Source organism: Equus quagga, chromosome 5 (assembly GCF_021613505.1).
Source record: "Equus quagga isolate Etosha38 chromosome 5, UCLA_HA_Equagga_1.0, whole genome shotgun sequence".
NCBI classification, from domain to species: domain Eukaryota; kingdom Metazoa; phylum Chordata; class Mammalia; order Perissodactyla; family Equidae; genus Equus; species Equus quagga.
Genome location: NC_060271.1, coordinates 27,764,255 through 27,791,965, shown reverse-complemented (window position 1 = coordinate 27,791,965; position 27,711 = coordinate 27,764,255). Strand labels below are relative to the sequence as shown.

Sequence of the window (27,711 nt, the reverse complement as noted above, 5' to 3'; positions counted from 1 at the left end):
TAATTCTCCTGTAGTTTGGACGTGCTCAGCTGTATGGACACCCACACTTCTGTCCCCTCCAAGAAGCAAATCAAAGCGGCACTGTCTTTGGATACTGTAAGACCTCGTGCCCTCGTGACCACTGTACCTCTTCACTCATCTACAGAATACTGCAAAACGTCTAATTTCAAGTTGCCCCGTTTCTCCTATCATCACACTTTAGGTAAGAACACTTTTAGGTGTTCTATTTCTCACCTTATGTCCCTCCCAAGGGCTAATCCTGTCTCTCATAGCCAGCAGGCCATTTGAATATATACTATCAGCTGAGTGCTTTCATACATTATTTCATTTAATCCTCAAAATACTCAGTACCTTCACTTTGCACAATGTAATACTGGCGGGTACCAGCCCCATGGCCAAGTGGTTAAGTTTGCGTACTCTGCTTTGGCAGCCCAGGGTTTCACTAGTTCGGATGCTGGGCGCGGACATGGCACTGCTCGTCAGGCCATGCTGAGGTGGCATCCCACGCAGCACAACCAGAGACGCTCACAACTAGAATAGACAACTATGTACTGGGGGGCTTTGGGGAGAAGAAGAAGAAGAAAAAAATACAAAAGATGGGCAACAGTTGTTAGTTCAAGTGCCAATTTTTTAAAAAAAAAAAAAGAGTATATGCTCTGGCATCCATCAGACCTCAATTTGATTCCAGGCTCTGCCATTTGCCAGCTGTAGAGCTTTAAGCAAGCAAAAGAACAAAAAAAGAAAGAACACTGGCAACACCCACTGAGCACTGTGGTAGTTACCCTGTACATGCCGCAGCTAGTCCTCCCGAGAAGCTGCCACAGTAACCTATATTCCCATTTTGCAGATGAAGGAACTAAGGTTCAGCAAATAAGGTAAGGAGCCAGGTCTGCCCAACATCCAAGCCAGACAAGAGACCCACCCCTGGAATAATACCTGAGGACGAGTACATCAATGGTTAGGGTATAAAAATTTATTACACATACAGAATACTACCGCTAACAAACGCAGACAGGCTAGGACACAATGGTACTGGGTGGAGATGGCTAGCTCTTTGGAAAGTGAACAGGTTTGGGTGGCTTGGCGCCTCATGCCACGCGGATGGGTCAGATGGGAGAGCACATGCCAAACACCATGGGATGTCAGGGCAGCGAGTAACTGCTCCGTGTGCCCAATGCCCTCCCTGCCTGACCTGGGGCTTCGAAGGATGCCACATCCAGAAGCAAGCAGTGGAAGAGAGGGTGGCCCAGGCTTCCCAAGGTGGCCTAGGCTTAGCTCTGAAGTCACGGCAACACCGTTTTAAGCAATATGTTTAATTGCATGATTTCCACAAACTATACACGAAGTTTCTAACCATCACAATTCAGTGAAGTACAAAACATTAAGTTACAGGCTGTGGGAAGGAAAGGCAGCACCAGCGGTGGTACCTTCCAATCCTGGTTGGTTTAGGGGTATGGGGTCGGGGAAGGTTTTTTTTAAACCAAGCCCCTAATTTCAATGTACAAAAGAATTACTCTGATCGATATTAAATTGTATTGAAAACAAAATGGACTAAAAAGCAAATACTACTCTATGTTGGGGTGGAAATGGGAGGAAAGAATGAGTCCTTCAAAGCAGGAGGGGAGACAGTTGGGGGAAGGTTCTGTGGCTGTGACCCCATGCGGTCACTCACGCTGCTCCATTTTTACTTTTGGTGGTCTCAGGAAGGTCCGATTTTTCTTCTCCTTCTTCCCCTTTGTATTTGCTTGGAAGTTTCGCCAGCTGTCCACACGACCATCTCGACTTTCCTAAGCACAAAAGAGGTTTGAGGTGAGGAAACCAGTTAATGAGACGAAGAGCCTGAACCTGCTCTGCCATGCCCCCACAGCCCAGCGCAGCTCAGTCCTCTGGAACAATCCAAGAGTAGAACAAAGCAGAGCTTTTCTCCCATTTTGTGTGGCACAAAAAGGTGTCACAGCATCCCCAGAAGGAAGGAGAAGCCACAGGTTGGAAGACGAGGACAGATGAGTAACACTCATCACAACAATGAGACCACCAATCACTGGGGACCTCTGGGATGGACATTTAGCATATGCTCTCTCTAATCCTCACAAAAAGCTGACTGCAGTGTGTAGTGCCACTGGCATTTCACCAATGGTGACACTGGCTCAGAAAGGTTAAATCATCTTCTCAAAGCCATATGACTAGCAAACATATGACTGCCACTCTTTCCACTGCACATTCCTTCTGCCCCCTAAAACTTGGGTGGAGGTTCAAAGCCAGCGCAATGCCTAGCTGGCTGTGCTGAGAGGGCCACTACGATCTCTTCCTCCTTACCAAGGGGCCTACTCCTTTTCTCTCTTTGCATACAGAAACAAAGTCATCAACTCTGGTTAGCTAATCCCTAACCTAGGTTCTGAATCTTAAGAAGACAAGACTAAATGTTGCTCAATTCAGGAAATTGGCTGGGCACCTGAAGGATGCAACCAGGGTGTCACAGAGGAGCCCAGTTCAAAAGCCATAAGTGTCTCTGCAGGCAGGACACCAGGGCCACAAGAACCTCGGTTTCTAGTAACAGCCCTCTAAGCAGGGCACTACTCCATGCTTACCCCTAAATTAAACATGCAAGTCTTTCTCTTCAGCCCACTTGGCAGCTGAGCCCACCACAATCTCCAAAAACCATTCAGGGAGCCTCACGGCCCTTGCCAAGGCAACAGAGCTTAGAGGTGGCTGGGCCAGGACTCATTCTCCAAAGCCCCCACTCTTCCCTCCATATCCCATTTCCCTGACTGACTGCCCCAGTCAGTCCCGGGAATGCTCCAGAACCAAGTTTCTAGGCTGGGGAGTTTTCTTAGTCTGGAATAAGAACCCCTGGCCAGCCTGAAAATTTACCTCAAAGTTTTTCTGCCACTCCCTTTCCCGTTTGGCTTTTTCTTGAGCTTCAATCTCTTCTTCCCTTTGTCGCTTCCTAGGAAGAAAACCAGACCATAGTATTTAGATGAAACTTAGAGCCCATGTTAACTAAGCAAGTTAAGGCATCTCCCCACAGAAGCAAGCAGACAAAGGAAATCAATTCCCTAGGGTTCTACAAAGATGGCTGCCTGGCAAGGGCTCAAAGCACTTTCATGAATGTCTCACTCTAAAACACGCAGATGCGACCCTGCGCAGGGCTGTGGGGCAAGATACAAACACTCCTGTCACGTGTCATCAAAGCTCAGCCAATACTAATCGGAGGTTCTGGGCTTAGTTCGTGACGAAGCCATCTTCATTATATTACATACTTCATCACATTACATACATTTTTCATTATGATATTACAATAGCAGAGGTTCTTACTCAAGAGGATCTCTGGACCTATCCCAAAACAAAAAAGCCTATCCCAAAACCTATCCCAAAACCAGGATATTTCACACAACCTCAACTAGCAAAACGTATTTATTGCTAAACAGTAATTAACAATACAAAACATATAAACTAGCGGCATTGGTGGTACAGCGGTGAGCACAGCTACCTTCCAAAATACATAAACTAAATTAACCTCAATATTTTGATGAGCACGGGAAATCCTACTTTAGGACAATAAACATTTTATCAGTGATTACGCTGTATGATGCTGCATACTCACCACAGCTGCATCCACTAGCCACACAAAGGCTCTGGCCTCAGTAACAATGGCCTCAGTAACTCTGCCTATTTCACTCCAGGAAATCAGGAAGAAAACACATAGCACTCTTGACGATAAACTCCCTAAGGATAGGTCTATTCCATATTTCCCAAAAGTGAGAGGAAATTTCTCACCCTAGTAATTCAAAAGTTTGGCTGTTTCAGAGAACTATATTTTTTTCTTTTTTTTTTTTTTTTTATTGACTTCATGATAGGTTACAATCTTGTGAAATTTCAGGTGTACATTAATGTTTGTCATTCGTGTTGTAGGTGCACCCCTTCACCCTTTGTGCCCACCTCCCACCCCACCTTTCCCCTGGTATCCACTAAACTGTTCTCTTAGTCCACATTTTTAAATTCCTCATATGAGTGGGGTCATACACAGATTATCCTTCTCTCGCTGGCTCATTTCACTTAACATAATTCCCTCAAGGTCCATCCATGTTGTTGCAAATGGGATGATTTTGCTCTGTTTTGCAGCTGAGTAGTATTCCATTGTATATATGTACCACATCTTCTTTATCCATTCATCTGTTGCTGGACACTTAGGTTGCTTCCATGTGTTGGCTATTGTAAACAGTGCTGCAATAAACATTGGGGTGCATGGGACTTTTGGGATTGCTGACTTCAAGCTCTTTGGGTAAATACCCAGTAGTGGGATGGCTGGATCGTATGGTAGTTCTACTTTTAATTTTTTGAGAACTCTCCATACTGTTTTCCATAGTGGCTGCACCAGTTTGCATTCCCACCAGCAGTGTATGAGGGTTCCTTTTTCTCCACAACCTCTCCAACATTTGTTACCATTAGTTTTAGATATTTTTGTCATTCTAATGGGTGTAAGGTGATATCTTAGTGTACTTTTGATTTGCACTTCCCTGTCAGAGAACTATTTTAGACAGCCTCTTAAGTCATGTATTACCTAACCCCTTCCTTAAGAAAACCCCCAATGACCAATGTTGGTAACCAAGGCATTTAGATATGATTTAAATGAATATACTAATAGATACCTTTCATGCATCTCTTTGGCTTCTCTCTCTTTCCTTTTAATTTCCAACTCAGCGAAGAGTTTCATGGTCTGTTTGTATACTGCTTGTTTGAACTACAAGAAAATTAAGAACAAAAGAAAATCCAAGTAAATATTTTACCAGCAACTTGAATCAAGTACTTTTAGATGGAGCCCAAGATAAAAGCAGATTAGAAGCCGGCATGGAAAAAGATTCTTCAGAGAGAACCACTTCACAATGCTCTCTCAGGAGAAAAACAACACATCCACCTATGAGACCTGCCCACTTTCACCACATAGATGATACACGGGAACCCTGCTCTAAAAAAAGCACCAATAAGGGAAAAAAATCTACCTGCTCATCACAACCATTTGAGATTTCGGAGGGCCTTTACCTCCAAAGACCTTCCAAAATTTTCACAAATATTTTATAATTACTCTGTGCTAGGCACTGAGCTAGGTGCTAAAGATACGAAGTTGCTATCCAGCACACCAGTCTTAGGGGTCTACTGACTGTGGCAGGGCTACTAGTTGTCCCTACTCCTCATCTCATTATCTCTTTTCCCTCCATCTAAAATTGCTTATCTTAAGGCACATGACCACCCAATGTAAAAGTCTGTATTTCCTAGGCTTCCTTATAGCCGGGAGTGCCAAGGTGACTTAAGTTTTAGCCAACAGGATGTTAGGAAAAGTGATTAAGCAATTTCTTGGAATGTTCTTAAAAGGAGCAGGCTTATCCCTTCTTGCCTCCTTCCTCTATTCTGCTGTTTGGCACATAAGTGAGGTGATGACACATCCTGGACTGTGAGGATGAGGGCAACATCCTTGCTGGCAGAGCCACAGAAAGGAGGAGACTAAGTCCTTGGATTACAGATGGCCCGGGGCTGCCATACCAATGGCCATCTTCCCAAAGACTATTACATGGGAGAAAAAACAAACTGCTATCTTATTCCAACCACCACCATTTTGGGTCTCAGTTGTATGCAGCTGAACTTATATTCTAATCACTGCCAGAAACAGTTTACACAACATTAGATAGAAAGCAGAACTTTATCTTTAAAACTCTTTCCCCCAAATACAAAGGATTTTAAATATAAAAAGAAACATAGAAAATAACCCAACATGCAGATTTCACAGGGCCTATACCCTAAAATCAGAGACGGTTGGAGCAAAGAGTGCTGCGTGGAAAAGAAGGCAAGTAAAAGAGGTCCAGAATTGCCGTCGCTTCCACTAGCCAGGCACTGCTTAATGAAAGCAGTGCTGCCACTCCAGCCCTAAGAAGGACAAACATCAAAGGGGTGCAGGCGTCTGCAAGGAAGACTTCAACACCTTTAAAGTTCCAAACTCTTCTGGATGGACAGAGACGGGGGGTTTTTCATCTTTTCATATTTTTCTGCTTTTTCCAAATATTCTATTATTAGCATGTGCTCCTTTATCATCAGACAAAAAAAAATACAACTACAAAAAGTTAGGGTCTTTAACAACTCAGGAGGGCCAAGGAGTATTTGTAAGAGGGTCTTCAGAAAAGACTGAAGAGGACAATTAAAGAGAAGAGCAAATAGGACTGAGGAGAAAAAACTAAATATGGGAAAAGAGTAAACCCAAAACAGGTGGCTGGTGGAAAAGATGACCTAAGAGTTCTCAAGCAGCGTTAGCACCCAGAAGAGAGGATTGGTCACCGTGAGCAGAATCGCTGAAGCGAGCAGGTGCAGCCTTTCTTCCAAAAATCTTCAACAACAAGACACGCACACAGCTAAGTTACACACCGACCTCAACTGAGGGGTCAGTAAGAAGACTTTAAGTTCGCAGGCTAGGGAGGCAATTAGACACAGATATTTAAGTAGAATCTCCTAACCAATCTCCACTAAATAACCCAGTGGATTAACCACTACTCTCCATTTCTCTGCAAACTATTACCTGGAGCAAAGCGAGCACTCGTGCTACGAAACAGCTGTCTATCAAGAGTTATTTGTGGTTGCTCCCAAAATTGTCTACGCCAGTTGCAATGACTACCGTACTTAAGTTATTTAAATATCATAGAAATTGACGTCATTATAAAAACAAATGCTTGTTGTTGTTGTTTTAAACTACATTGAATGCTTTAGAAAGATTTAATAAACATGAGTCCCTAAAAATAACTGCTGTTGAATTAGTTACAGGTGAGACATCTGGAAAAGACTGAAAACAGAATCACAAATATCTAAGATTTTGCTCTTGGCTTGCTTCCCGAGTACCTACATTTCCAATGCACTTCAAAAGGAATTAAGAACAGAAACTATGGATAATGCTTGGCGTGCGTGTTTTACGAAATTAAGTCAACTATAAACTCTGATCAGCAGACGCACACGCAAAAACATGGCCGCAGCCCTATGTCAAAAAAGGGGAAATTTTTTAAAAGGGTGAATGAATGTACATTTAATATTTTAAGTCAAAATAAAATGTTTATAGCATGCATGTGTGCATCATTCTTTAGGCTTCCCTGTCTTTAACCACTAATCAGTGAACTCAACCGCACAAGATAAGGTGGCTCTTCTCATATTTAACTCACCAGCTCAGGATCATCCTCCTCCACATTTGTAGGTTTTCCTTCCTTCTTTAATTGCTTTTTTCGCTCTTTCACCTAAAAAGAATTTTTTTCATCAAAAAATGAGCACTCATACTTTGAGAATGTCCACTGAGTTGCACACATATAATATGCGCACTTTTCTATAGGTATAATAAAAAGTTTGCGTTAAAAAAAGATGAACTTCTCCCCTGCCCTCCAAAACAGCAATGCAATCAAGGAAAACTAGGAACCCGGGATCCTTTTTCTAACTTCATCTAAAATTCTTCTACCTGGAAGGATGAAAAGGGACCAGAAGGGAGTTTTCCTCAACTCATCGGATCCTAGGCCAGATCAAAAGAGGCTCTGATAAACTGAACAGATTACCTGTTTACCTTTCGCACTTGCGGTTACGTGTTTATAGCAAAGAAAATATATTTGTCAAGTTTTAGAAGAAGCTACAGAACATGCGACATTAAGCATTGTTTCTCTGGCATTTCTACAACTTCATTCTTAATAATTGTGACTGTGAAATGCCCTTAAACCAGTAATTTTCACATCACATTAACTGATGTTATTATCACTTCGGTCACTATTGAGATCCAAAACAGTTAAATATACCCATTCACCCAAGAACGACATTACTCCATTAACTAACGATTCAGTCTATCACACCAGCAAAAAGCCAAGTGGCTTCCAAGCTCAGAAAGGCCCTACTGCCACCTTGTGTCAGAGAGTGAGGATGGCTTCTTCAGGCAAAATACAGAGGAAGGGTAACTACCACAAGAAGTCAAGAAACTGTCAGGTACTTTTCTGATTTCTGCCAGAACTGGGCCTACAGGTACCATTTCCAACACATGACCAGCTGGACACAGTTATGTTGGCCCATCTCCTCTTTTTACTCATGTTCTTCATCTAAATTGGACTCATTATTACTATCAATTAGATAGTTCTGTTTCAGATTCCAAAGCTCTTCAAAGAAAAGGTCACATCCATATTCACCCCGGATTGAAATTGCTCTGATAAATGGCCTCGAGATTCTTGCCCCAGCAAGCAAAAAATTAAAACAAAGACCTTTCTCACCTCAAGCAAGCCATCTTAACATCTCCCACCACTCAGAAGATTTAGGTAATGAAAAAAAATAATGCCAGCAATAACAGAATTTATTTCAACTGAGTCCTTCCCAATCCTGTTATTAATAGACAATTACCTCCTCTTATTTTTTAAAAAAAGTTACTCATATCCCCTTGCCAGCCTTTCTCAAGCCCCTGTTCCAACCCTTTCACAGGGACAAGAATAAAAATCAGGGGTCAAGTGTCACCATGGCTGCTCCAGTTTTCCACTCTCAGGATGGGGTAACGTGACAACATGTGATGAGAGGGCAAGAAGAGCCCTCCTTCCACAACACAGGACTGGTAAGGAAAGAGGTTGGAGCAGTGTCCTAGCCACTCCTCATCCTGAGCTCTGGGGGTGAATTAGAGCTTTAGGCACACACTATTCACAACCACCACAGCAAAGTGCTGGAGACACATAAGCAGTCACAGTTACGCCAGGAGGCACTGCGAAGTTAACATTCACCCTCCTACAAGGTGCCCAAGGCTTGCTAATACTTCCTGTAAACACAGCAGCACTATAAATACTTACAGTGTGTTCCACGTATTCTTTTCCTGCCTGAATTACATCCAGGGCCCTCTTCTTTTGTTCCTGATCCAGTAGCAACTTGTAAGCTTTGTCCACAGCTAATGCAAAACATTGAAATTAACTGTTTCTGCAAACACCCTCTGACAGTCTGAACTATACTCAGGCAGTGTAAATGGACTTGTGCTGTCTAAAAGCACTCCCTACTTTGTTAAATTATTTACTGTTGTTAAACTAATTAAAAAACATACAACTATAGCAATGGCTTTCCTTGAAAGCCTTAGAAAAAATTAGATACACACTCAAGGCTAAATATACCACATCTAGATTTAACTCAGAGATAAAATACTTCCAATTATTTTTTATGTTCAAGGAAAAAAAAATGATCCTATGCAATAACACTCTTTGTTGGCACATAAAAGTTCTAACAAACCAAAGTTAAGGTCTATTTCTTAAACAGCAACATTCTGCTTTGGAACGACAATTGTTCTATTGAAAACCACAGCTTCTTCAGGACCAGAAGACAAAACTATAACATTCTTTTCTTGATCCAGGACAAGGAACAGTCAGTCCCTACCACTGACAATACATTACTCAGAAGCAGGTAAATTTACAAATACCTTCAAAAGCCTTTTGTGCTCTGTCAGCATCATCTTGATTTTTATCAGGATGCACCAATATGGATAACTACAATAAGAGACAAGTTAAGTTTGTCAATAAGAGGAACATTTAATAACTCTTCACCTGCACTGTGCCTCTTTAAAACCAAAAGCTCTAAGGTATTATGGCAAAAAAGACTGTCATCAGGGCTGGCCTGGTGGTGTAGCAGTTAGGTTCGCACGCTCCACTTCAGTGGCCCGGGGTTTGCAGGTTTGGATCCCTTGTGGGTTCAGATCCTGGGTGCAGACCTGCACATTGCTCATCAAGCCATGCTATAGCAGCATCCCACATACAAAATAGAGGAAGACCGGCAACAGATGTTAACTCAGGGCCACTCTTCCTTACCAAAAAAAAGAGACTATCAGCCAGAGGCATTTTTTTAAAATTAATAAATATCATAAAATGACTAGAAATACTGGTCTTTATCAAAATTCAAGCACCAAAGGCTAAATGCACACCTGGGAAACATTTATGGTTTTAATCACACAGTTGAGAACAAATCTAAGCCTAGTATTACAAGGACGTTGTGATAATTTGGAGAGAGTAGACTGAAAAGTACTGGGTTCCTATTACATATTGAAAAGTACTCAGTTCCTTATACTGAGCACTGAGGTGGATAAAACAGGTATGAGACATCATCTCGTTTCTAAAAGAACTTTTAATTTAAAGCAGTGATTCTCAGTTGTGGCTGTGCTCCAACCCTGTGAAGCTTCTCAAAAATCCACAGGTCTACTCTCTACCTTCAGACCGCTGAATCAGGCTCTGGCATCCTACTCTTTAAACTTCTACTAGACTGGGTATCAGAGGATAGTAAGGAATTAGTGTCAATTTTGTTAGATGTGAAAAGCAGTTATGCAAGAAAATGTCCTTTTTTATTTTGGGGGGATATATGCTGAAGTATCACGGTATCTGTAATTTATAACAATTCAGCCAAAAATACATAGTTAATGAAGTGAACTGTTGCATACAGATGGTGAGTATACGGGAGTTCACCATTCTATTCTTTCTTTACAAAATATAATTAAAATTTTTATAATAAAAAAGTTAAAAAATAACAACTTCCACAGACGACTCCTTCAGACGGCCAGGGTTAAGAATCACTGACCTATGTCAAGTGACAAACAGAAAGCCACTAGTTGGATAACAGGGACTGTTGGGGAAGGAGAGCAAGTGGGACTCTAATACTAACCCAGCATCAGTGGAGCCTGGGGTCTAACTCCAACTTCAAGCACCTACTAGCTGTGAGATCTCGAGCAATTCACTTAACCTGTCTCCACCTCAGCTTCCTCCACGGTAAATGGGACGATGCCAGGTACCTACATCTCACCGAGTTCCCATAAGGATGAAACGAGATGATGCCAAGCCAAGAGCTCAGCATACTGTCTAACACACACTGACGACAGTTAGCATATAAAGAGGATACACTGTACGCCAGGACTTAGTCTAAGTGCTTATGTGTATTACCTCACTTAAATCCTCATTAATAACCACATGGGGTAGGCACCATTATTATGTGCATTTTACAAAGGAGGTAACGGGCACAGAAAGATTGAAAGTATCTTGCCCAAGTTCAAACTGATTGTAAGAGCTACAGCCAAGATTGAAACTCAAGTCATACAGCTCCTGGGCCCACACTTTTAATAACTATTAGATCACATTAGAGACGAAATAAGAACTCTTACTGAGTGCTTTGCAGAGCTACATAAAAAGTTGTTTTGACTATGGATTTGAATGCCTGCTTATTAAATTGGGAAAGACTGCTAATGCATTACATGAAGAAACTTGAAATTTTAGAAAAAAGAAAAAAAGCAGAATTTGAGTGCAGAGTAGAACTCAGGAAGGAAAAAAAGCTACAGTTATATAATGAGAAATGACTGAGAAGGCAAAGATAAAAAGCATCTTGGCTTAATAGTAGATCAGATGATGACTGTGAGTCAGCAATGTGGGAGCAATCACCGTACTGAAGCAGCGAGTATAACACTGGATACTGACAAGGATGGCATGCAGGAGCTGAGGATTACATTAGCATTGGTCAGGCCCTACTAAAATACGACGTACGTAAGAGATAGAAAGAAGTTGGGGAAAGTTAAAAAATATATATATATATTAAATACATAGAAAATCCAATTTGCAAAGACATTACAAGAGTTTGCTTATTGAGCTCATATAAGGAAAGGCTGGTGGGTTACTCAGCTGTTAAAATTGAAAGGGTTTTTAAAACGGCTACTATAAGACTACAGCTTGAGTCATTAAATATTAGAATGGGCAAGAACCAGAGGTTGTTGATCTACTTTCCTGTTCCAGAAAGCACTCTTTATATTAAACCATGTACCTCCTGGGTATTCATTTAAGTTTGCAAAAGATAAAATTATTGAGGAATGGGGTCTAAAAAATAAAAAACTGCTACAAATCATTTAACATGTTCTCTCCTGGAAGCCAGGGGATTAAGTCAGTGTGACCCCAAGTAAGCATGACTGTTCTACCTGGTACCTCTCCCTCTTAATTAAGGGGCTGCAGAGAGCCTCTTTGGATATAAAATTCATTCTATTCAGAGGTAAGCTATGGTCATTAAATTACTTAAGTTTTTTTTTTTTTTTGAGGAAGATTAGCCCTGAGCTAACTACTGCCTGTCCTCCTCATTTTGCTGAGGAAGACCAGCCCTGAGCTAACACCCGTGCCCATCTTCCTCTACTTTATATGTGGGACGCCTATCACAGCACGGCGTGCCAAGCGGTGCCATGTCCGTACCCGGGATACGAACTGGCGAACCCCAGGCTGTCGAGAAGCACACGTGTGCACTTAACCGCTGAGCCACCGGGCCGACCCCAAATTATTTAAGCTTTTATGTCACTATGAGTTCTTTTTTAAGAGTTACATAGCCCGAAGTTTAAAAAAAAAGGTTAAATTTTGGCCCAAAAGTCATAATAGCAAGTCCTGAGAGAATCACGTACTTAATATATTTTCAAAAGGTTCAAACTCCATCTATTACAGAGAAATACGGTACCTGCCGAAATCTCTTTTTTATTTCTTCATCTGTCACTTCAGGATCTATCTGAAGAACCTGGAAGAATCAAAATCAAAACTGTAAAAGAGATTTAAAAAATTTAAGGTGTCCAATAATTTATACATATTATAATCAGCATCTAGAATAATACTTAGCATTCTAGAACAGTGCCTGGCATAGTTCTAAAAAATGCTCAAGAAATATGAATGACAATACATCACAATACATACATTCATTCAAACGTTTATATAGTTGCTACTACCTGCTGAACACACTGCCGTGTACTAGAAATGCAAAGATAAATAAGCAGAGGAAACATATTTTTTTAAATTACCATATAATAAGTGCATTTGGAGGAAGGGAACATTGTAAGATACACAATTAAAGCAGATGATTTCATAGTGTAGTCCATGGTTTCAACATAGCACCAATTATTTATTTACTCAGTATTCAAGGCTAGAAGAAGGTGCAGACAGGGTGGAGGGTGAGAAGAGTTTGCTAGAAATTCAGAAGAGCAGGCCCCCCTTCAGTGGTACTGAATCAGAATTAACACTCCAACAAGATCCCCGGATGATCTGAATCACATTAACGTTTGAGGAGCACTAGTAAGAAATGATGATGCAAGTGAGAACCAAGTGCATTCAAAGCTAGTAGAACTGAGGATCGGTTAAGAGGGGCAAAGGAAAAAAAAGGAAAATAAATCTTGAAGTGAAAAATACCTACCAGAGAAATTAAAACTGAAAAATAATCTGCCAAGCTTAGTCAGATGCTCACAGGGTCTTAGAAAAACTTGGCAACAAGTAATGTCAAGATTTATAGCAAGCTTTCAAAACATTCAAAGAGCCCACCTACAGCAGTAGTCACTGGTAGGCAGCCAAGCTGAATCACCACTGCATTCAACAGGCTTTTGAAGGTTATGACAAGAGCATACCCGTTCTCAAACGCTACATATACAACTGGGGGTGAGAGAGAAAGAAGAACTTTAAAGAGTCAGTGCGCCCCCTCATAACTTCCCAAGAGAGAAAGAAACTGGGAAAAAGTCACTCCAGAGGAAGAATGCAGCCATATAAGATTTACAGATAAAGGAAGGTAACTGAACACACACAACTCTTCAGAGAACCTTACCTTACCTCGGCTCTGAGGGAAAGGAATGTCCAACAAATGCCAGACGGTGTCCAAAACGAATGAGAAAGCACGGAAAACTGCCCGCCTTTGCACAAAAAGCCTCCAATAAAGCTGTAGCCTATGGCATGAACTAATCATGCAAAATGTAATTCATAAACCTTGGTTCCCAAGGTGAAAAAAATAAAATAGCTATAATTGAGTTTTTTAGCACAGCTGGGGCGCTCTGAGTGTGGACTCTATTCTGGACGACGTTACTGAGCTAAAGCTGTCTTTCCCAGGAGCGGTAACGGTGGGGTTCTGAGGAAGTGCATTCTGATTTTGAGGAGATGCACACTCAAGTACTTCGGCATGAAGCATCACACTGTCTGCAGCTTACCTTCAGAAGATCTGGCAAAAATGAAGAGGGTATGTACACAGACGCACCCCAAAAGTTATTTTTCCAAGAGTTATATCACACGTGCACTGGTCACTGGCCACAAATATTCCCTGAGTGCCTTCAAAGCTAACACAACTCCTTTTCTATCTTTAAGAGTTGGAGGTACCATATGTGGCCATAAAACACAATGAGGACAATGGGCTTATACTTGTGGCCCAAACCTCTTGGAAGCCAGCTTTATACATTCAGTCCAAACTTCTGGAGCACCTAGGATTACTAGATATTGTGCTCACTACTGTGCTCAAAGAATTTAAGCAGGGACGGGAGAGACAAGCAACAATTCTTACATAAACGATACATGTCATATTACCAATAGGGCTCTAAGAACACACACAGGTCCATTCAGATTCTTTTTTTTTTTTTTTTGAGGAAGATTAGCCCTGAACTAACATCTGCTGCCAATCCTCCTCTTTTTGCTGAGGAAGACTGGCCCTGAGCTAACAACCGTGCCCATCTTTCTCTACTTTATATGTGGGATGCCTGCCACAGCATGGTGTGCCAAGCGGTGCCATGTCCACACCTGGGATCTGAACCGGCAAACCCTGGGCCACCAAAGCAGAACATGTGAACTTAACCACTGCGTCACCAGGCCAGCCCCCTCCATTCAGATTCTCGGTAGGTTTTTCTGAACTCCTATTGTGTCTCAGGATTTGGGGACACTGCAATAGAAAATACACAGTCCTGGACCTCAAAAAGTTAATCACACAGAAACAAAAATGCATGACTGTGGCATTTATATAAGTTCCTGAACTCAAATAAACTATAGTAGTGTCCTCTAGGATCTTCTGTTTGAAATAGGAATCCAGTCTTAGGTCACACCTGAACTCTCTGACCTTTTAATAACGTACCAAGTTCCAGAGTTCTACGAGAGAAATACCTTTCTTTCCAAGGTGCTGAACAAAATAAACAGAAAACAAAGTCCGTGGAGCTGCCTGCTGGGGCCTTAAAGTTAAAGCAAAAGAAAGAAAAGGAAAAGGGCAGGACTGAGCAGGGGCACAGGTTCATCTAAGCTTATGCAAGGAAGTGGGGCAGGGCCCTTCACCTGAGGACAATGCAGAACATCTAAGAAAGATCTCACATAATGGCTGAAGGTTAGAAATGTATCCAAATAAGGAACTGCAGAGATGGCAGGAAGGGAAAAAATGCTCCCTGGATAAGGATTCCTGCACTGAGACCCCTAATTTCTCCCCTTCCTACCCGCTGCTCAGCAAGGTGGTGTAGAGGAAGACTACTGACATTTCAACTGACAGCTGAGCGGACAGCTATTACTGCCTTACTTCTCCTTACTAGAAAAACACAGCCTTGCTTACCTCTGTAGAAAAATCTAATTCATTTAGATGTCTCAATAGACGCTACATGAAAACAAGTCATTGATTTCCTTAATCACTAGGAACAACTAACTCTGACCTGGAGTCAAAAGCAACTTTATAAGAAAATGACACCCAGCCTATAGAGTGGCCAGAACATTTCTATGAAATAGAAAAGACAAAAGTTCTAATGGACAATCATGGAGTCCCGCCCACTCAAACGTATGTTCCTGAGTGTGCCAACCTCATCATATCTTTACCCATTCAAATACACTTCCTATAGTCAGGACAGGAGCTACGGGGCAGTGAGTTCCACTTTGAGAACCACATTAACCAGGAGGCATTAAAATCCCAGCCTTCATACTGGTCCCAATAATCTGTCACTCCTCACCAATCAGATCACCACAGGAAATACTAATTACTTTAACAAATAAATGGGTAAGTTATAGGATCTCCTTTTCATGGTACTATGCTCAATTTGAAAGTATGGCTAAATAGAACATACCATCAAATGTTTTACCACCTCACAAACAAATTCTCTCCCCTGTGCCCTCCCCAAAATCCTATCAAAAGCACCTTTAAGCTTTGCATCTTCCCCTTCCCTTTCTGAGCAATGCAATCCAAATACATTAACAGGGGCCAGGCAAAGGAGACATCCACTCGGGGTGGGGAGTCAAGATGGCCCAGAGCAAAGTGTCAGAGCCCACCTGGGAGAAAGAAGATAGTGACCACACAGGGAAGAGTGGCCAGTGACATGGTGCTGGAGCACAAACAGGGTGAGAAGAGCATCCACACAGAAGGGCAGCCTGAAATGAAGTGCCCAAGTGGGTTGAGGAGGGCATCTCCACAGACAGGTAGCCTGGGATAGGGTGTTAGAACCTAAGCAGGGTGAGACTGTCAACATCGGAGTACAGCCCAGCACAGGGTGCGAGAGCCCAAGAGGCATGAGGAAGGCATCCACATGGAAGTGGAGCCCAACAAGGGGTAGTTGAGACCAAGCAGGGTAAGGAAAGTGTCCATAAGGAAGGTGGCCCAGCACAGTGTACGGGAGCCCAAGCAAGGACACCTCCACAAAGGGGCGGCCTAGCATGGAGTGTGGAAGCCTGTGCATGGTGAGGTGGATGGCTATGTAGGAGGGCATCCAACGTAAGAAGGCAGCCCAATGCGAAGTATCAGAGCCCGCGCAGAGTGTGGAGAACATGTGTGGAAGTATGGGTGGCTCAGGGAACTGGAACCTCAGCAGAGTGGAGAGAGCCTCCATGCAGGGGGTGACTCAGAGTGTGGACTCAAGAGCCCAAGTAAGATGAGGGGGGTGTTCCCCAAAAAGGCAGGCTGACACAGAGTGTCAAAGCCAGAGCAGGGTAGGAAGGCCCCTGCTTGATGGGGAGGATGCTGGAGCCCAGGAGGAGTGAAGAGAGCCCCCAGGAGGTAGCGGGCAGGCACGCGGAGCCACAGCCGGGTGAGGAACATACCCACATGGAAGGGTGACCTGGCATGTGAGTTTTGAGCTCAGGTATGGGGAAAACAGTTTTTGCATAACAAGGCAAACTGGTGTTGGTGTCAAGAGTAAAGTGGAGTGAGGAGGGAAAGAATGGCAATGCGAGATCTAATGCATACAGGAGGGTCAATTAAGTAAATATCTATATAGTAGAGAGTGGGAGCCAGATTTCTCACTATCAGAGAAGGGAACTATGAACATGGAAAGAAAAAAACCTAGAATAAACCCTGGGGTGTTGGATCAAAATTGGACATAAATACGTGTACGCACACACACACAGACATACACATACACACACTCCTTAGCCATATCCACCAACAGGGTTTGGGAGTAGTGATATCCCACTAGCAATGAGTACACCTAGCACTCAGTCCTTGATTTCTAAACACCATTCTTCATTAAAGGAACCAGGGCTCCTTGATGAAATGGTTAATTCCAGCCTGGGTAAGAAAAAATACAAGAGGGCCTAGTAATCAAACAACAATGAAGAAATATAAAAAAGACAGGAGCTGTCTTAAAAGTAACCTACTGACCAAATTTGGGACAATCTGAGCATTAAAATAAATAATATTGAAATATAACCCACTGGATAAAAGAGGAAACCCCAAGTCCATACTGACAAATAAATTAATAAATTGAAACTTTGATAAAGAAAGGATATATACACAGTCTTAAAACACCTCCCAATAAAATAGTTATTACAAAGGAGAAAAAAAGTAACTTCATGAACAAACCTAGCAAGCACCTCCTTATGTGACCAAGTTAACATCACTATTAACGGGATAATCAAAATCATGTACCACTTTATAAGTTACAAAGGAAAGAATGTAGTATCACTTCTGTGATATTCCTGCCAATAGTGTACAAACTGAATCTAGTATGAAGAAATATCAAACTCAAATTGAGAGATATGCTACAAAATAACTGGCCTGCAATCTTCAGAAATGCCAAGGTCACAAAAGTCAAGGAAAGACTGAAGAACTGTTCCAGACTGGAGGAGACCAAAGAGACAGGACAGTTAAACATAACAGGAGATTCTGGACTGGATCCTTTTGATATAAAGTACAGTATTGAGACAATTAGCAAATTGGAATGGAGCCTGAGGGTTACATAGTAACAATATATCAACGTTTATTCCCTGATTTTGATGCTTATATTGTAGTTCAGTAGGAGAATACTGTTTGTAGGAAAAACACAGTAAAGTATTTCAGGGTGATGGGGCATCATATGAACAACTTAGACTCAAATAGTTCAAGAAAGTCTTCATAGTGTACCTGCAACCTTTCTGAAAATCTGAGTTTTATTTATTTTTTTGTTTTTTATTTGATTGATTTATTTTTTTTTAGGAAGATTAGCCCTGAGCTAACATCCTCCACCAATGCTCCTCTTTTTGCTGAGGAAGACTGGCCCTGAGCTAACATCCGTGCCCATTTTCCTCTACTTTATATGTGGGATGCCTGCCACAGCATGGCTTGATAAGCGGTGCATAGGTTGGTGCCCAGGATCTGAACCAGCGAACCCCAGGCCACTGAAGCGGAACATGTGAACTTAGCCAATACACCACTGGGCCGGCCCCCAGTACACACTTTTAAAAATGTTATATAAAAATATTTTAGTGGCCGGTCCCGTGGCCTAGTGGTTAAGTTCGCGTGCTCTGCTTCGGCGGCCCAGGGTTGCGCCTGTTCGAATCTTGGGCAGGGACATGGCACTGCTCATCAAGCCATGCTGAGATGGCATCCCACATGCCACAACTAGAAGGACCCACAACTAAAAATACACAACTATGTACCAGGGGGCTTTGCAGAGAAAAAGGAAAAATAAAATCTTAAAAAAAAAAAAATTTATGTAACAACATAGTATTTAAAATAGCATAAAGTGCATGATTCTTGTTTTTAAATAAAACTCAAATAAAAGTTTGACTATAAACAGTTAAGAATGGCTATTTCTCTCTTAGTTGGAATAATACATGATTATTTATTCTTGCTTTCTCTATATTTCAGATTTTTATAAAAAATATGACTTATTTTTATCAGAAAAAGTTTAAAGCTATAAAATTAAGGAAATCCAAAAAGCGCATCTGCTTGTCTATAATCTTGCGATGATTTTTTGGTTGTTTGGGTTTTTGCTACTTTTTTATTGTGGTGAAACAGAGAAGTTTTAACACGTAAATTAAATCAAAGATCCTAAATTTATCAAGGCTAGCTATCCCTTCACATCTGAAAATAAATCTTTATATATTTGGGTTGCTAAAAGATGAGGGGGAATGTTTGATGGGGCAAAGACCATTTCATTTTCCTTAATATGCTGCCTCCTCAGCTCGGCTCACAAAACCACCCAGGTTCAGTTCTAACTATGATACAAATGAGGTGTGTGTCCTAAGGTAAGTCTGCCCACAGCTATGCATAGCTACCCATCAGGAGGCCACAGCAACATCAGACAGCTCACCTCAAAAGGGTTCAAATTGAAGTAGGAGGAACCAGGTCGGGTCAGTCTTTCAATCTGATTTTTGGACGTTAGAACTGAATCTCTCTTCTCTATCTGTTTCACCTAAAACAAAGGGGATAAAAACTTCATTAGTAAAGCTCAACAGTAAACTCTGAATTGTCACCCTAACAAGTTACTCACTGGCATGTTCAGCAAACATTTGTGTGTCTACTGTTCAAGATATTCTGCTAAATACTTTGAGGAATAATTAAAACAGTTACCATTTACTGAATTTTAATCATGTAAAAACTTTACACACATTTATTCCTCTCAGCAATGCTACGTGGTAGATATTACTATTATCGCCATTTTGCAGATAAGAAACTGAGACTTCAAGAGGTTAACAAACTTGTTCCCAATCACCCAGCCTATAAAGCAGAATTTTAATCCCAATACTTTAATTTTAATCCCATACTTAATTTAGAACTGTATTTTAAGAAAGGAAAATACAATTACACTGAAATATATACTAAAAGCAGCATTAAAAGTGCATAGGGCAGGGAGCAATAACTCTGCCTAACTAACTCTACTGGAGTTAGAAAAATCCCTGACTTGAAGAGACTGCTAAGGAGAATAGGCACCAGGTACTCTCAGGACAACATCCTTGGTGCCACTGCCAGAGCTGGAATGCTAGTTGGAATGGATCTCTGGTATGGTATATACCATCTTTATTCCTACAGCCAAAATCAGATTAGAAAACATTTCAGTAACATAAAAAGCCATTCTTTCTCAGCATCTTCCCTCTTCACTCATTTTAAAATAGCATGCCACTCCCCCCATCCTCTCTACCTTCTTTCCCAGGCTAATTTTTCCTCACAGCACCTATCACTACCTGACACTATATTGTACCTGTTTGTCTATTGTTTACCCTTCTCTACAGAATCTAAGCTCTATGAAGACAGGATTCTTCTCTCTGTTGTTCACTACCAAATTTCCAGCACTTAGACAGTACACTAGTATATGTCCGATGCTCAATAAACATTGGTTGAATGACAAGTGAAGGGTCCTCCTTTAGGTACTTTCTTTCATCCAATTCAAACAAATCAGGATTTCTTTTTTTTTTTTCCAACTAAGAGAGGGTAAGTGAAACAAGTTTCACTATAATTACTGAGTAGTCATTAGAGGCCAATAAACTATGGTACCACTGCATCAACGCTTTCAAATGAATTAGGCATCTCAAAAGGACAGACTATAAAGGATGTGCTAATTTCCATTTTTAAATTTAACACTTTGGAGAAACTACTATGTAACAGCACTGTTGCAGATCCCTAACATGAAAGATGAATGTGACATGGTGCTTAACTGTGAGCTGCTCACAGCCTGGCGGGTAGCAACTCCATTCTTCAAATCCATGCCAACTTAACGAGGTCCGTCTTCAGCCTTCTTTTAACTCTTAAAGATGCTTCTGTTTTATATTTTGTGAAACCTTTTCTTACACATTAACTCCTTTAACCTTCATAAAAACTCTTGTTTTTATATTAACCCTCGTTTTACAGACGTGGAAACTGGATCTGCAAAATCAACGTCTTCAAAGAATTCAATCTCAGACCAGTTAACTCCCTTGCACAAACCCAATCAGGGGTCCTCTGACTTCACATGGCATGCTCTTCTTTCATTCATTCATCATTCATTCATTTACTCAACATATATTTACTGAGCAACCACTATGCACTATGCGCTGGAGAGGCGATAGTAAAAGAGGCTCAGACTCAACCTACTCCTGTCCTAACACGATACCAAGCTGTCTGCTCTAAGACCCGGAACAAATGATTTCACCTCCCTAAACCTCAGGTTTGTCATCCGTAAAAAGCGGAGATAGTGCCTACCTGGCATGATGCATACGGCCTGGCGTTCGCGAATGGCAGAAATAACCAGTAATACAACTCACCACAGAGAACTAAGCGTAGAGAGTGCTTCCGTTTAGAACAAAAATAGGGGCCAAGACGCTTAAGTGGCCCCCAGCAAGGCAGAGCCGCTGCCAGCCCCGCACTCCCCGGACTTAGGGAACTCGCGCGCGCTCAGGCACTTCGTTGGCCACACTCGCGGTCTCCCCGCAGACGTCGGACCCCGGCCCCTTTTCCGTTGCCTAGGGGATGCCCCAGCAGCCATCGGGGAGAGACGCACACGCCCCCAGCCCCCCGCCGCCCCGAAGGCCAAAGAGGAGGAGCCACCCAACGGTCCAGGCCAGGAGGACCACTGCCTTCACCCGCTGGAAGAGCAGGCCCGGGAGGGTCGCCCCGAGGCCACTCTTCCTCACTCGGTGTTCACCTCACTGTAGAAGGTCATAAAGGCTTCCTCCGTGCTGCCTCCGCCGCCCGAAGCCCCGCTCTCTCCTGGAGCCGCCATTTCCCCGGCCCAGCCACCACGTGACTCTTCTGCGCAGGCGCTACCTCACGTGATTCTCACAGGTCCTTCCCTAGCCCCGCCCCCTTCCTTGCGATTCTTAAAGGGCTGGAAGCGTAACCGCACTCCTTTAACGTAAGTACATCAACTCTTTTTTTTAATTGAGGTGACAAACACATAACACACAATTAAGCATTTTAAGGCAAATGATTCAGTGGCCTTTAGTACATTCACAGTGTTATGCAACCACCACATCTATCTAGATCCAAAACAATTTCATCACCCCAAAGAGGATACCCGGCACCTATTAAGCAGTCACTTCCCGTTTCCCCTTCTTCCGGACCCCTGACAACAACCAATGTGTGTTCTATCTGTATAGATTTACCTATTCTGGACATTTGACATAAGTGCAATCATACAATTTGTGACCTCTCATGTCTGACTTCTTTCATCAAAATCTTTTCAAGTTTCCTCCAAAGTATAGAATGTATCATTACTTGATTACTTTTTATGGTTGAATAATATTCCCCTGTATGTATATACCGCAATTCATTTATTCATTCATCAGTTGGTGGACACTTGGGTTGTTTCCATCTTTTGGCTATTACGAAATAATGCTGCTTGTGAACATGTGTGTACAAGTATTTGTTTGAATACCAGTTTTTAATTTGGGGGGGTATATACCTAGAAGTGAAATTGCTGAATCATACGGTAATTCTATATTTAACTTTTTCAGCAACTGCCAAGCTGTTTTCCACAGGAGCTGAATCATTTTACATTCCCACCAGCAATGTATGAGGGTTGCACTTTCTCCACATCCTCACCAACACTTATTTTCCACTTTTTAAAATTATAGCCATCCTAGTGCCTAGACGGACCTTTTGCATAAACAGCCAAGACCCTCTATTGGATGCCCAGCCTAGGGGATAATTAAGAAACAGCAGTACCTGAGAACTACAAACAGAGTTCTGAAACTGGAATGGCACTTCAATATCACCTAAAAACACACCAAATTATTATCACTAGGTAGTGGGCTTGTAAGTGATTTATTATTTCTATCCTTCTGCTTTTGTATTTTTCCAAGTTTTCTGCAATGAACATTTGAAAATGTGCCCCGCAGCCATTTCCTCTCATTTAAGTCAGACAAACCAGGGCTGGTATTTTTCCAACCAAAAGATGATCAACAAAAACAGTTCTACAATTTCATTGAAAGCAAAGAAGGTATTTTTATAATCATGAATAAGATAGATAATCTGGCCCAACCCTCACATCTAAAGGAGAAAAAACTGGGCCCAGAGAGAGAAAATGAGGCAGGCAAAGGCTATTAACTACTGTTGTCTTGTTCACATTTGTTAGACGGCTGAAGGAAGGTCAAGGCAAAGGCTTCCCTAGCTTCCTACTTATGCACTTTTCCACTTCATGGCACCACGTTACCAAAATCCCAGTTATCAAGCCCATTCGATAATGTATTAATGCACTTCACAAATATTAACTCCGTGCCTACTTGATCAAGGCCCTGATAACTTCTGAAGATGAAAAGTGCAAAAAGAGAGAGAAACAGAACAAAACAGGGAGCTAGGACAGAATGACTAAGGAGGTCAGGGAGGGTTTCTCTGAGAAGCTAACATTTAAGCTGAGACTTGAGAGCGAAACGTCAATGCAACAAAAGAACACTGACAACCTCTTAAGAGAGCATTTACATATACCTAAAAAATGTTTTTTCCCAACAGCCCTACGTCGGAGCATCCTGGACACAGCGCCGCACCGCCACCTGCCCCCCCCCCCCCATATTACCCATTTTATTGGTGCTAGTAGTCCAGGAAAGGGAAGGCTTCCTATCGGTTGTTTAATAATAACTTTAGGATTGGAATCGTGGGGTGGGAGGCGTGGATGCCACGCCTCGTTCTGATGAATACAGGAGCCAAAATTTCAGCTCCTGACCTTCTCCTCCCCTTCCTCCTCAACCTCCTCCATTATTATTCTCCCGTCCTTTGGCCCCGGAGCCCTTGCTAGGAATTGGCTAAGAATAGGCCCGCCTCTCGCTCAGGATTCGCTGAGAACCATAGGAACCCCGCTTCCTCCCTCTCATGATTCGCTATTCCTAGGTTCATCCCGCCTCTCCACCGAAACGATTGGCTGCCTGGCCATCAGCGCGGTTGGGGCCTATAGAGAGGCTGCACCTCCAGTGACCGGAGAAGTGCTGCACTGACAGCAATGGCAGTCACGGCTCTGGCGGCGCAGATGCGGCTGGGCGTGTGGGGCGCGAGGGTCATGCAAGCCCGAGGCTTCAGCTCCGATCGGGTACGCCGGCGGCAGTGTCCGCTGCCCCAGCCCCGAGCGCGGATCCCGTGTCCCCCTCCGCCCTTCACCAATGTCTTCCGTCTCTCTCCGCAGTCAAAGGATCACGACTCCCCCGCGGGCTCGATCCGGGAGGCCGGAGGGGCCTTCGGAAAGAGAGAGCAGGCTGAAGAGGAACGATACTTCCGGTGAGGCCTACGGGGTCCCGAGTCCAGCCCTGGATCTCTCAGGGCCTTCCAGTCGCCCCACCCATCCCTCCTTACTGCCCTGGGGCTCCCTGTTCCCCAACAGAACTCCCGGGCCCCCGAACCCATTACGCCCAACACTCGAAGCCCTGACTGTTGCCACCTATAGGGCGCTCCCAGCCCTGCCGAATATCCCAGGGCCCCCCAACGCCAGCCATTTCCTCCTGCGGGTCTCCAGAACACTCATCCCACGGCTCAACTTTTCCTGAATCATTTACCATCCCCACCCGTGGAATTCTCCCCGGGTCGTGCGAAACGCCGCTCCGATACTTCGCAGTGTGTCTAGATCCGACCGTCTTGCAGACCCTCCGAGCCTGACTCCCTCGGCCCTCACAGACCTGTCGCTCCTCCACGCTCTCTTTTCTCCTCCACACGCCTTAGTTTTGCAAGCCCCGTGTGGATGGATTCCCTGACTCTTCAGACCTCCTCAGCCATTTCTAGACCCCCACACACCTCCTATTCGGCCAGCGCGAGTAGGTCCTAGGACCTGGTTGGTGGCAGCTCCTCATGGTTGGAATCCACACATACACACATTTTCTAGAGACTTTTGCCCTGCCCGCCCAGCCCATCTCCTGGGCTGTGTAGATTTCCCTCTCCTTTAGCATCTGGGCCTATCCTCTTTCTCAGCCCTGAGTTATCTTTTACTAACTTCTATTCACAGTGGGGAACAGCATAGAACTAATCTCCTTCTGCTTCTCCCTTGGCCTCTTTTCACTTCTGCCCTCTATTGCTCACTCTTAAGAATTATCACCATAGCACCTGCCATACCAGAAAGCCAAGGTACAACCCTTAGAGACCATCTAATTGGGCCCTATATTATACAGTTAAGGAAAACTGAGGCCCAAATGTGGCCGAACCAACATTTGAATTGCCCCTCTTGAGACCTAAATTGGACTGCAAGTACTGGCCATGCAAGAGACCCCTTCTTTTTTTTCTTTCATTTTGGCCTTTACGGTGAGCCATGCATTTCTTCAGGCAAGGGAAGCCCTAGATAAATTGAGATAGGATGCAAATATTTGTCCTTTAACTGTACCCCTTGGCTTACCCCCCTTCTTTTGCTCTTTTTTTCCCCCAAAAGGGGATTCTGTTCTCTGGGTTGTTACTCTTATAAGGTATTGGGGATTTATGTCACACTTCTCTGGAGTTTCCTACTCTAGCTCGTTAATGCTGGAATTTCTGGTACTAGCAGCAGGAAAAAGAAATCACTTTGGTCATCTAAAGATGACTACATCTTAAGATAGAGTATTCTTTCCCAAGTAGGGCTTAAGGAGGTAGAAGAGGATGACTAGCCTGACTCCCATGAGATTGGAACTCCTGTCCTTAGCCTTAGGTATTGTGGGTTATGCTTAGAGAAACTCTCTGGGGTGGAGGATTGGGATTAAACCCAGAGTGACTGTGTCCTTGTAGAAAGCGGACTAGAGAACAACTGGCAGCCTTGAAGAAACACCATGAAGATGAGATCAGTCATCATGTAAAGGAGATTGAACATCTGCAAAAAGAAATTGAGCGGCACAAGCAGAGGATCAAGACGCTAAAAGATCATGATGATGATTAAGTGCACACAGTTCCCCGTGGAATGGCTACATATCATTACCCACTTCTATGTAGACAGAGTTCTGGTTTAATGACTATCTGTGTACTGCCAACAGATTATAATAAATTGTCGTGTCATCAATGAACTGTGTCTAATGCCTTCTATCTGGAGAGGGGTAGGGGGACACACTCCCTGGCTGAAGTGAATCAGACAGGGTACCTGCAATGGGGAAAGGCCCCTTTCCCTCCCTGTCTTGACACTAGTCAAAGGTGTTCAGAGAAGCTTCTTGAAGGATAAACGCCAATGCAGGGCATAAGGTGAGGAGCAGCCTGGAAAATAGAGAGGAATGATTGCTTAAAAAGATACAGTGCGGACTTTGAATAAGATTTGGGTGGGAGAATGAGGGGCAGGAACTGGCCTGAAGAATCAACTTTTAACAGTTGACCTGGGTAATTTTGGTGAGTGCTCAGTTCGGCAAATTGTTGAATGGCGCGCACTCAGATCCTATATAAAGGGTATGACAATGGCATATATTATTGCTCTGTATTCACAAATCAAGAATAGCCTTTTCTAGCCAGCAAAAGTGTGGGTAGGTCTGGAGAAGGGAAGCAAGACTCATGGACAAACTGAGCTCAAGACTTTGGCTGGTTGCTTGCCATACCAAAGGCACCAGAATGCGTAAATCGTGAGCTAAAGAGTGGGAGACAGCCCTAATTCCACCGTCACCCCTCCTAGCTAAAATGCAGCACAAAGCTGTGGATTCAGAAAAAACTATTTTGAATCCTGACTTTGTTAAGGCACTAGCTGTATGATCTTGAATAGGTTGCAGATTATCTACCGTCTGAGTCTTCATTTCCTTATTGTTAAGAAGCTGATAAGAATACCTGCCTTCTGAATCTCAGGATGTGGTTGGGATTAAATGAGATAAAATATTAAAAAAAAAAGAAAGATACAATGCAGGGCACCATCAGTCTATTTTGTATTTATAAAATGGCTTAGAGAATTCTTCATATGGACTAGTTAGCCTTGTTCTAATTCTCCTCGTGCAGACTGAGAGAACTGGAATTAGAAGTCAGATTGCCTGTGGTTACTCAGTACATTGAGCTGAGACTTGGCCTCCAAGGTTTTTGACTCCTAATCCAAGTGTTAATAACAGTCAGAGTTATTTCTTAGGTTATGTTTTGCTGCGCCAAGTGTGCTCTTAATTCAAATAAGACTTTAAGGCCTTGTTTAAATTGTTATACAAACTAGTTGTGTGACCCCTCTAGGCAAAAAAATTTGAGGTCACCTTTGGGGCCATTAGCAAGACATTTTCAATTCACCAGTTCCATAGATCATTGCCCCAGAATTGTAAGGAGTTGTTTGTTGCCAGACCCTGTTACACAAAGGCCCTTAGGGCCACTGAATGATAAAGGCTTGGACAAGTCATTGACCGTGTCCTCAAAGACCAGGCACTAGAGGACTTTCCAAACCACGTGTCCGTCACGCTGCTGATGGAAAGTGTAGAGACCATCCTGAGGCGCGAGTGCGGGGATTCAAGTGGCCAGCGACAAAATGACCTCAAAGATGGAGGGCAAGAAAGGATAATTTTTTGCTCAACTTTACAACAGTACAAGATTTGAAAAGTTTAAAAATTAGTTGAGGAACAGGTAATGTCTTCCATTTTGCATTTTTGTAACAACAACAACAAAAAAGACATGCAAAATCCCCTAAGTTTGTATGTGATAGAGTTTTTGTGACTTCTTACAATCAACAATTGCCTTGTTAGGAGTGATGTTTCTGAGTTGATTCCTTAACAGGGGTGTACCATCTGCTCTTGACATATGTTTTATTTTAGACAAAAATCAGTCTAATGATGATTGAATGAAGCAAGCAAAAAGTTGAAATTTTAAAGTGACGATGAAGAATCATAAGCTTGAATTCTTTTTTTTTTCTGAGGAAGATTAGCCCTG

At 42.8% G+C, this 27,711-nt stretch overlaps 2 protein-coding genes across 2 annotated transcripts; one reads left to right on the top strand and one right to left on the bottom strand.

Annotated features, from left to right (window-relative positions):
• Positions 1–953: 953 nt before the first annotated feature.
• DNAJC8 (DnaJ heat shock protein family (Hsp40) member C8) lies at positions 954–21,729 on the bottom strand. Its single transcript, XM_046662233.1, has 9 exons — positions 21,608–21,729; positions 19,301–19,402; positions 12,490–12,546; positions 9,446–9,512; positions 8,832–8,926; positions 7,194–7,265; positions 4,650–4,741; positions 2,872–2,947; positions 954–1,787 (listed from the first exon to the last, which is right to left on the bottom strand). Exons 1-9 carry the CDS (start codon positions 21,683–21,685, stop codon positions 1,665–1,667), a joined length of 762 nt encoding a protein of 253 aa, XP_046518189.1. The 5' UTR covers positions 21,686–21,729; the 3' UTR covers positions 954–1,664.
• Positions 21,730–23,824: 2,095 nt separating this feature from the next.
• On the top strand, positions 23,825–25,904 carry ATP5IF1 (ATP synthase inhibitory factor subunit 1). The gene is made up of 3 exons (XM_046662234.1): positions 23,825–23,983; positions 24,077–24,168; positions 25,633–25,904. Exons 1-3 carry the CDS (start codon positions 23,897–23,899, stop codon positions 25,778–25,780), a joined length of 327 nt encoding a protein of 108 aa, XP_046518190.1. The 5' UTR covers positions 23,825–23,896; the 3' UTR covers positions 25,781–25,904.
• The last annotated feature ends 1,807 nt before the right edge of the window (positions 25,905–27,711 follow it).

What these genes read in the sequence shown, in the direction of transcription:
- DNAJC8 (XM_046662233.1), bottom strand. Translation starts at nt 21,685, where the DNA reads ATGGCGGCTCCAGGAGAGAGCGGGGCTTCGGGCGGCGGAGGCAGCACG. An exon ending in AGCACAAAAGGCTTTTGAAG is followed by an intron (nt 8,927 to 9,445) that starts GTATTTGTAAAT and finishes GTTTTGCATTAG; the next exon opens with CTGTGGACAAAGCTTACAAG. An exon ending in AGGAGGATGATCCTGAGCTG is followed by an intron (nt 4,742 to 7,193) that starts GTGAGTTAAATA and finishes ATTTTCTTGTAG; the next exon opens with TTCAAACAAGCAGTATACAA.
- ATP5IF1 (XM_046662234.1), top strand. Translation starts at nt 23,897, where the DNA reads ATGGCAGTCACGGCTCTGGCGGCGCAGATGCGGCTGGGCGTGTGGGGC. An exon ending in GAGGCTTCAGCTCCGATCGG is followed by an intron (nt 23,984 to 24,076) that starts GTACGCCGGCGG and finishes CTCTCTCCGCAG; the next exon opens with TCAAAGGATCACGACTCCCC. An exon ending in GAAGAGGAACGATACTTCCG is followed by an intron (nt 24,169 to 25,632) that starts GTGAGGCCTACG and finishes GTGTCCTTGTAG; the next exon opens with AAAGCGGACTAGAGAACAAC.